Source organism: Anser brachyrhynchus (assembly GCF_964034855.1).
Source record: "Anser brachyrhynchus genome assembly, chromosome: 3".
NCBI classification, from domain to species: domain Eukaryota; kingdom Metazoa; phylum Chordata; class Aves; order Anseriformes; family Anatidae; genus Anser; species Anser brachyrhynchus.
This window is the reverse complement of record NC_137696.1, coordinates 101,263,004-101,273,826: the sequence shown is the minus strand read 5'-3', so window position 1 is coordinate 101,273,826 and position 10,823 is coordinate 101,263,004. Positions and strand designations below refer to the sequence as shown.

At 40.1% G+C, this 10,823-nt stretch overlaps 1 protein-coding gene across 1 annotated transcript; it reads right to left on the bottom strand.

The window, feature by feature from the left end:
- Positions 1–318: 318 nt before the first annotated feature.
- KLHL31 (kelch like family member 31) lies at positions 319–7,101 on the bottom strand. The gene is made up of 3 exons (XM_080584068.1): positions 6,873–7,101; positions 3,359–4,562; positions 319–1,494 (listed from the first exon to the last, which is right to left on the bottom strand). The coding sequence occupies exons 2-3, from the start codon at positions 4,528–4,530 to the stop codon at positions 762–764; spliced, it is 1,905 nt and encodes a 634-aa protein (XP_080440194.1). The 5' UTR covers positions 4,531–4,562; positions 6,873–7,101; the 3' UTR covers positions 319–761.
- Positions 7,102–10,823: the final 3,722 nt, after the last annotated feature.

Genomic DNA, 10,823 nt, shown 5'->3' with positions numbered 1-10,823 from the left:
CAGACCTCGGGGCTGGCCCATAAGGCTTACAGGAGCTAATGTATTTTGTGGATTCAGGTCTTGATAAAGTCGTGTCACAGCATTAGAGAAGAGGATTGAAATGTCTCATTGCAGAAGATAGGGATCTCTTTCTAGCTTCTGAAGGAGAAAACACTGTGAAAAAAATTCTGTGAATATCACTGCCCCAGACGGAAAGTATGTACATGCTATATGCAATTTTTTCTTGTTTTTTTTTTTTCTGTCTTTTTTGTTTGTTTTTCAAAAAATAAAATGCTTAGAAAAGAACAAAACTGATAAATTTTATAATGACATGGCACATTTCCAATGTATATTGAGATTTATTACTACTAATGTTTGGCTTTCATTTTGAGTTCTGAAAGCATTTAAAAGTCAGTATTAAAAAAGCCTCACAACAATCTTCTGAAGCAACTTTATCTCTATTTTACAGGTAAGGAAACCAAGTCACAAATAAATTATTTGCCACAGATAACACAGTGAGTCAGTGGCAAAGTCAGGAACAGAATAAAATTCTCTCTACTGTTATGGCTTAACTCTTTTCCTGCTAAGAAAATTCATCTTATCCCTAATATGTTGTTTCATGCCGCCTGTCTTAAAGATCAGGAAAAATGGCCAATTTGCACTGTTAAAATTGTTGCAAAGCCAATTATTTTTTTCCACGTAAGCACAAAAATGCTACTTAAAGGGTTAATTAAACTGCTGTGCTGGTAAACATTTTTACCGGTTGCTGGTCTGACCAATGTTTAAATACTGACTGGTACAGAAGAGACTGAGCTCGCCCTGGACTCCCTTGTCTTGGTGTTGGGCATGGATATAGTACAACAGGATACTCCCACAGTGGCCTCAGGCAGCTCGTCTTCCTCTGTCCACTCATTGAGATCTGGGTTATAGCACTGAATGCACTTCTTATATTTTTTCTCTATCTCATTCCACCCCCCCACCAAGTAAATCTTCCCATTCAGCATGGAGGCGCCGGCCGTGCTCACCCCGGTTTGAAGGGGCGCCACGTAACTCCACTGCCCCGTGTATGGGCTGTAACACTCCACGGGGAGGACGTCCACCCTTTCCCCTCGCCCGCCCAGCTGCGACCCACCCATGACATAGACCCTCTCCAGCAGGGACACGGCGCAGTGCCACCCTCGTGGAGTGCTAAGGCTGGACTTATCCTGCCAGCTATCGTTGCTGGGGTCATACATGCACACTGAACGGGAGTAGGCGCTGTTAATGTAACCTCCTGTGACCAGGATCCTACCATCCACCACAGCGCTGGCGTGGCAGCAGCGGGGCACCTCCAGGGGTGCCTTCATCTGCCACTGATTAGTGGCAGGCACGTAGCACTCAACCGAGGAGAGACAACCCTCCGAGTTGCGACCGCCCACTGCGAAAAGGAGGCCATTGAACACGTTCAGGCTGAAGTGGGTACGCTTCTGATTCATGCTCGCCAGGTGAATCCAGGTGTTGAAACGGGGATCGTATCTGAAAGCATTAAAAACAGAGGGTAACCATCCCACGTGCGGCTATGGTAAGTTCTACACTCCTAAATCTGTCCCACTACTACAGTGGCTGAGGAATGCTAAATCACTATTGTGTTCAGCTATTTCTTTAGCCTGGCAGAAGTCAGTGGAATGACACTGGTACTCCTGCTAAATTTCAAAATAAATTTAGTTTTTTTTGGAGAAAACTGTGTTAGTACCATTCACATCCAATATTATTTCAATAAAGTAAATCTGTCTCTTTTCTGTAACTTGAGTTTGCATAATAACCTCATAAGAATATTGGAACGCAATAATTTTAACATACAATAGAAATTTTAAAATGATTGCGATTTATGCCTACAGCAAAGATGACAAAATTTAAAAAGTGTGAGGTGGTGGTTTATATTTGCTCCTTTTTAGTAAGGGTAAGTGTTCTTTCCCTGCTACTCCTATCAAGTAGTATTTATGTGGAGAGGATATCTTAGTTTCTGAACCTATGTGAAATATAGCTGTCCTCTGTCCCTGACATTTCAACAAGCAATTTAGAAGTAGCAAATAGTACATAACAACTCCTTTGGACAAGGAGTTGGGTGAGGTGCATTAGTAGACCCATACATTTTTCCCTTTGCATGCTGAAGGGACCAGAGAATCACACAAGAAAAAGACTATGAGGAAGTGAAAAGTAATTGCTAGCTGTTATATGGCATTCTTATCGGTAGCTCTGAAAGCAAGTTCACAGACACACTGATGTGGATTGACATTGTCAAGAATAAAGGCTGAAGAGGGAGCAGAACACCAAGTGGACCACAAGGACTCTCCCACCTCCTTCACACAACCTGGGCGTGCAGCGACCACACAACTTGCTGGAGAATGTGAGGCATAGCTTCGAGGCGGAAGGTTGGGAGAGCAACAGCATAGTCTCCTTTACGTGCTGTATTTTTCTGACAAAGCAGATTACACAATAGAAATGACCTAGAGAATTTTCCTTATTCATTATCTTGGTATGTTAGTGGACCTCTCTGGGAGAAGTTATCTTAATGTTCTTTTCCGGGAGCAGAAAAGGAAGCACTGCTAGGCTGCATATTGGCATTGCTTGTCCATAGCCTGTTACACGGTCTGTTACTAGATAAAAGATGAGTTTTCTCACCTCCAGCATTTGCTTCAAGCTACTGTGTGCCATCAGCTTTTAGCCTGAACTAATCAATAACTAGCACCATTCATCTGACTACTGCACGTTAGGCTACATACTCTTTTGCCCTTGCAATCACCAGTATGGTTCTTAGATGATGACAGAGAAGAATCATAAGCCAGGTATTGTTTGGAGTACCTTGGAGGATAGAAATATAGCCTTCAAGAGGCTATGATGTAGTTTCTAAACTCGTCATAAATAAAAAAGCCAAAGGATATGAAATGCAGTACAAGAGCTGTTAAAGATATGGTGAATGGTGCACAGAAAGGCAAGATTATAATAACTCAGAGAATTTTTTGGAACTTTCTGTGAGGCATCATCAGCTCATGAAATTTAAAAAATCTTACCTTGCCTGATTTCATGCATTTAAATGTTACCTTAGAAACTCCTAGAACTCCTGTTTATTCTCCTATTTATTTCCTCCACTTGGAATATTTCTCAGTCTTCCCCTCTTCTCATTGTGCATGGGTAACCATGGTGAAGTTTTTACATATTTCAGTTGCATTTTTCTGTTCATTCAAACTCAGTACAGAACAGCATCCGTACCTCCTCCACCCTGTCCTCCTTATAGGTACCTGATCTGATCACACTGCACATCACAACCCAGCTCAGTCTTCTCCCTGCACTGTGTGGAATGAATAAATAAATAAATAAATAAATTTAAATAAATAGTTACCTGCAGAAATTGCTGACTGCATGCTTGGCTTGGTTCCTGGCATCATTCTGGTCTTCCCCACCGGCCACATAGAGAAATCCATCCATCACCGTCACGCACTGGTTAAAACTTTTAGCAGGCATCTCACTAAGCTTCTTCCATCCCTTTTCAGGATCTCTGTATAAGATGTCTCTGCTAAGAGACTTCTCTGTTAGAGCAGGGCGTCCCCCAACAGTAACTAACACTCTGAAACCTCCGCGAATCCTCGTTCTTCTGGACTGCAGTGTATTCTGATGATACGGAAGCAAATGATAGTTCATGGCATCCACCAGGAGCTTATGGCAGTCAGCATCTTGCATCATTCTCGGAACAGTTTGAACATAATTGACAAGGTCTTGAGCTGAGATGGTACCAAAACGGATGTTGCCTAAGAGATCAGCAGCAAACTTTACTCTTTTTTGGTCAAATTCCAGCCATTTTATTGCAATCTGGAATGCAACAATTTCAGAAGGAAGCTGTAAGTCATCATCTGCAAGAAGTTCATTAATCTGATCAAAAGTAAGTTTTAAGAACTGATCCGTTTCTGAAAATTCAATGAAGTTGTCTCTAATAAATTTGTGTGCTGCCTCCTTGGTCGTTTTTAGTCCATACGTTTCTGCAATATTGGCAATGTACATACAATTCTCAACACTGATTTCTTGGATTAGAAAATCACAGCACATCTTTACAAGGGAGTGAATCTGAAGATAAATTGCTGTGGAAATAATACTACCTATTGTATAAAGCGAGAGAGTAAGTTTTCCAGTGTAAGCATAGGTGATAACAGTAGCTAGACCCAATGGGGACACATCATTGAGGTCTACTCGTTGGGTGGATGGATCTTTCTTTAAGATGTTGTGAAAGTAGTCACTGATTGAAGCCATCACCACCTTATGAACACTGAAAGATTTGGTTTTGGTACTGATAGTCAAATCACAAAGAAAATTCTCTTGTCTCATCCTGCTTAGACCTTCCAAGAGATTTGGGCTATATGATGAGTCAGAAACTTCAGATGAGATGCAGCTGAAACCATTGCCTCCTTCTAAGAGTCCATTCAAGCCATTTAGTTTACTGAGGGGACCGTCTTCCACAATGATAGTAGTTTCATTGATATCTGCTTTGTTCTTCTTCACATTCTTCTTCTTAGGTGCCATGACTGCAATGAAATATTACAGCCAAGAGCTTGCTAAAAATAAAATGAAAAAGTTTAGAGCTACACTGCAGTTGTGAAATTTAATATCTGAGTGGTTATGCAACAAAGCTAACCTTTGTCAATACATATAAATGCCACAAAAATAAAACACGTGGGATAATCTACCTCTCTAAAAGCTATTATATGGTCCTAAATTGTAATGTGGCTGCTTATTCATAACAATGGATACTCAAATTATGACGAATAGAACTACAAGTAATTTTCCTTTTTTTAATAACAAGATCATAAAAATAATATTTCCATATTGTCATCACATTTGAAGAGTTAAATTATCTTCCTAAACATTAAACAAGTTTGCCAGAGTGTAAAATTTTGGAAATATATATTTAAGTCAGCCAGGCTCTAGATCTGAAACATAGGAAAGATATGGTCCAGCTTTGTTCTAGGGCTAATACAGATTTACAGGTAAGTGAATTCAGAGTTTGACCAAGAAATATTAAGAGTTGGGGAAATTCTTAAAGAAAGAGTAATGTAAAACATGAAGGAGAAAGTGAATTCTGGGTATAACGTTATCTTGATTTTAGATTTAGGATCTGCTCCAAATTGCTTCAATTTTTTATAACTTTAGATTTATGAGACTGATGATATTCTGTTTCCCATGACAGATTTGCAAATACCTTCTACTTATAGACCCTTTGCTTGCTTTTCGATGTCAGTAATTTGAAACTATTAAACTTAACCTTCCTTTTACGATTTTGAGGACATTTAGGGAGAAGAGATGATGTCTAACTTTTATCTGGAAAAAATGTCGTGCAAACTGTAGCAGAATGTATTAACTTAACCAGGTTCTTCATGTGTGATGGAAATAATTGTTCACATACATTTATCTTAGAAGAGATATTTGAACCACACTTATCAACTCTAGGCAAGTTCAGCTTTTGCTGAAATGCAGACCTAGGTTTTTGTCAAACGCAATGTGAGATGGCTCTTAAGTAATTCTCAAAATGCTTATTTCAAAAAATATGTGTATGCAAACATACAGCGAAGGAAAATGCTGGTCTTCAATACCAGAGTTAAAACAGAATTGCTGAGATCAGCACGCAACCTATTCAAATATAGCATTTCTCCTTGATATATCCATTGATTTTAAAAGAATTTACACAAGCTAATATTCTTTGTGATCCTTGTGCTCACGAAAGACAGAAGATGAAGTATTGCTACTTAATGATAAAACAATCTGGATTACTTCAGATCAATTTATAAGAAGTCATATTTCAATGCAGTCACATTTCAGTCTGAAATCTCAGCACATCAATTTTCCCTTAAGCCCGCAGCATGCAACAAAACGGTAATTTAATTATAGAAAGGAATGGTTGCTGCCTGTGAGTACCAGGATTTTTTTCTTCTTTTGCCGGGTGATGACTGCGTGCGGAGAGCAGCAGAGGGAGAAGGCCATGTGTGCTGGAAGTGTCAGTGTCAGCGCAAGCTGACGTGAGCTGCGGGCCCCGAATGTCTGGGTGCCAGCACGGGGGTCAGCTGCTCCCCGCCTCCCCCCGCTCCGGCTGCATTCCCAGAGCTGCATCTGTTGAGAGCTATCAGAGTCACCTCCGAGAATAGCAACCTCCGAGCAGCTTGCCATTTTAAGACAGGTTCAATCGGAGGTGCATCTGGTGCTTCAGTCTACTTCGTTGTTTAATGCAACTTTTTGCAATAAAACTATGTTACCTCCCCTGCAGTGTATGATTATTGACACAGAATAAAACCAGAACAGAACTTTTGGATGTCTTTGTATGTCAGCCACATAGCTATAGCTTTTCATATTAATAGCCACAACTTCAGAGCTGGCAAGGGCATATTAGTTTGGCAGTCATATTTGTGGTTCTACGTATTTTTAGAGACCCATAACTTAAAAATTTTAATGCACGCACCACTTAATGTTTATTGCCTCACTAAATCATTGCGGAGCACATTTAAATATGTGTCATTTGAAGCTCTCTGTTAAAAAATGTCCACTTTCCAAAGTTTTTTCCTGAACACTACTTTTCTGTCAGCAGAAATTGCACTAGCTAGTTTAGTGTATAAGTGCGTAAGTGACAGGAAATGCAAAACCAGTGAAACAAATCAAGCAATCCTGTAACAAATCCAAGTTACTGAGCTTTGAAATCCCTGGATGATTTGGTTTCCTCTAGCTGTTTGCCATCCCCTAATTTCCTTTTGCACTACAACAACTTATGCCAAAGGACATTGAGGGTCCCAAACCAATGCATTCAAACACACAACCTTCCCCCCTTTAATATGCTATCTTCTAAACACTATTAAAGTGAGGCGTTAAAAACCCCTTACCCTCCTCAGAAAAATGTTGTCCCAGAGCTGTCCAAGAAGCTGTCAGTGAAAATGCCTCTTCCTAAGAAAAAATGAGAAGACAAAGAGACGAAAAGTGGTAAAAAGAAAGGAGAAAGATCGGAGGCCACTTGGTATGTCCCAGCTTGTGGTTTCTAGCGTGACCCTTTTCTGTCACAGTGAGCAAAAGAGACCGGAGCCTGCGCTCGGTGCTCTTTAAAATGACCCCTCCTCTCGGTGCCTTGCTCTCTGCCTCTGCCCAGCCACGGGAGTTAAGTTTCCCTGGCCTGCCTGGCCTTCAGAAACTAGGGGAACAAACCTGGATACTTGAAATGCTCCGGTACAAGGCAGAAAAGGAGGTAGATGAAAACGGCAGACCCACAGCATTCAGTGATTGTGCCAAGTAAGCGCAGGGTGGACCATCACATTCCCCATCTTTGGGTGCCCGGGCTCCCTGAGCAATGCTGGGAGACGGTGAAGTTTAAGGGTGGGATGTGCAAAAGCCAGTATGCTCTGGGGAACATGTCTAAAACAACCCGCAGGTAACGGCACGGAGAAGCTGGCACTTTAGTTCCACTTTTCATTGGACTGAGGTGTTTGCCTCCAGGCAGAGGGAAGGCAGCAGACTGACAGGGATTCACTGTCATGTCCTATTTCTCGGCGTTAGCTCACCGCTTCCATATAGGCTTGTCTCGGCTTCCAGGGACACTGGCTCACAACCCCTGATATATTTGCGCAGAGATCTGAGCTCTGATCTGTCTCTCGAGAAGGTCTCCCGACTTGTGGGTTAGAAAATACACCGGAGTGTTTTACCTTCAAGACCTCTGGCCAGAAATCCCCAGGCAAAATTTAAAGCCCAGTCTCCACATCCCAGAGGAATTTCATACCATGGGGGTGATAAAGGTGGTGGGAGGGACTGCATGGGGAAGGAGGGACATCGGGGGATACGGACAGCACAGAAAGGGAAGATTTTCTCTTGGCTGGACTTCATGTAATGCTTAATCCGATAGATTCATTAGATTAGCTTCTGGCTTGGATGATGGGCTTTTACAGCAACTGCTGCAAAATAACACTTGTCGTTTCGAACAAAAGGGCATTGCTGTGCTAGCGTAGTTACATGACAAAAATGAAAAAACAGAACGGGGAGTAGGATGTTGTCAGACTACTTCTAATAGCTCACAGCCGGACTTTTATCAATTTGTCTAATTAAATGATGCCCTAAAAAGCCAACATTTTTCAGAGAAGGAATATCTTCTTTGTTATTTTTCAGTTAGTTTATTCATTAAAAGGGGCATTTATTCTCCAGAATGAATATGCTATCGTGATCTGTAGAAAATAAAAGATCGCTCTAATTTTAATACCATATCATAAAAACATATTTGCAAGATGTAAAATAAATTTAAGTCTTATTCAGAATCTAAAAATGTATTTCCAGCATCCCTATATGATTCACTGTGAAAAAAAAAAAAGCACACAAACTACAAAAAGGAATTATCCCTCCTGAGAATACAAAACTAATTTCTAATTTCCAGAAAACACTGAACATGCTTTGAGCTGTGCTGTGCCGTATAGAGATAATCATCACAAGAGGCATGCCTCAGCATTTCAGTGTATTAATGCTGACACAGTCAAACATCTCCCATATTTCTGAAACTCTGGTTGTACCTTAGGGCAAAACCACAAAAACTTTAGTTACTTGGTCTTCAAGATCAGAACACAGCTGATACCACACGTAGCTGTTACACAGCATGCAAGCTGATCTTGGAACCTGTCATTCTCATTTTCCATTAATCTGCATACAGCAAAGTCTCTTCAAAGGTAAACTGTACTAGGATTAGCCTGGCATTGTGATATGCTTTTAAAATTCAGACTTTAATATTTTTTTTAAAATGCTGTTATAGTTAAACAGGTGTTCTTAATATTATTCCCTTCAAATAACATTCTACCTTGCTGATTATTTCCTTTCCAGTGGGATAGAAATTAATTACTACAAAAATATTTTGATAATTGTCTACGGAAAATCTAAGTCCCTGAAAACTAGTTACAAATGATTTTCTCATTTAAAAGAAAGGATAGTACATATTTGGCAATATTTTAAGCTTGTCAATACGTATCTTTTTATCTATAAGTAAATCTCATAAAAATTGAAAAAATAAAATAAAATTGCTCCATAATCAGCTGTGTGAGTGACTAAGGACAATACAATCAATCCATGCAGCAGTAGCACATCATGTAGCAATGTTTTAACATTCTTTATGGAAAAAAATACACAAACGTTTCAAGAGATTTGCTCATAGCCCAACAAGCAAGAATAATTGTTATTATCTGCTCCACACACATGAGCCAGAATTAGCAATAGGGAAGGATCTTTTATCAGCAAACATAGGCCTCAAGGCAATTACAGCAATTATATCCTTTCAAATCCATGTGCAATCACTACTGCACTCTTTCTGGTAAATGTAAAGCCTTTTCTCTAAAGTCAGCATGTCTCAATGTGTTTGTGGAATGCTAGCACCACAGCCATGGCTACATGGAGACTTACCTTGTTCAACTAAAACTGTTAATAAAATTATGGCTCAGCGTTAGATTATTATTGCTTTCTTGGCTCTGAACCCTTTGTGCATACTCAGCCAAGTATTATGCACCTCAAAAGCCCATATTTATTTAATGATGATAATTAGTTATGAAAGATATCTTTAAATGCATTAATCTGAATGTATTGAGTAATCTCACCCATAATGACTTCAGGAAGGCTGAAGCTCCTTCTGCAGATTGGAGATACCATGAAAGCATATTGAATTTCTGTTGCAACTGCAGTCTTTTTAATAAAACGATGGAAAAGAAACATACATTTTCTTTGTAAGCAACAGAATAAACATAGGATAAACCATCATAGTGTAGAATCTAATAAACAGGCTTTGATTTCATGGATAGTGGCTCAGAGAAACTGTGTGCAGTAAACCAACCAGCACTTATTTGGTCAGTCAGATCTCCCCAGCCACACAGAGCTCCCACAATACTTGATCATTGCCTAATTTTGCTCAGCCAAATCTCTCACATCAGTTCAGGCCTTGGAACTCCTCCCTAGCTGTTCTTAGCTCATGCACAGCCAACTTCTCTTCCTGATTCCTCAGTTTCCTCAGAGCACAGCTGGCAGCGCACCACTGTTCTCTGGCAGGTAGTGACACAGAGCGATTATCAGAGCTAGCCTGTGTGCAGCACCCCCACTTCTTCATTGCAGGAGTTCCTCTTTGCAGTCAAACAAATCTTCATGACAGTTGGCATCGGAGGGCCTTTCCGAAGGACCAAGTAGGCTTGTCACTTTTCTCTGTAAAAATTATGATGAGTAATATGAGAAATTTTGCAGTTACACCTGGGTAAGACATATTTCTTGTTCTATTAATGTTTTTGAGATCTTAAATATTTTATTCATCACTGGCATGAAACTGTGATCTTTCAGATTTGTGCATAAACACAGGAAGGAGATTTTCTTCATTCCGCAAAACCGAGCGGCTTGATAATTAAGGCTTTCATACAGTGTACGGGAAACCCAGCTTCAATCACATCACTCATATGATGACCCGAGTCTCAACTTCCCTACTCAAAGATGACGTTAACCATAATGCTGCTGTGGGTTGAATCTCTTTCAAGATTTTCTTCTGCACAAATTCCACTTTGTGTAAGTAATTGAATATTATTAGGGCCAGAAAAAAAAAAAAAAAAGAGCAAGCAACCAGCTGTGGGTGGCTGATTCTAGGGCAGGGTTAATGAAGACTGTATACATAACGAAGATGAGCTAATTATTTCTGCAAAATAAAAGATGAGGATGTGAACCGGAGAGCCAGTCCATGACAGGAAACTGGATCTGTTTTTTCCATATCCAACCCGAGTGCTCTACCTACTGCTTTGCACTACTGTCTGTTTTGGTTTCTCTACTGATAAATTTGCTACACG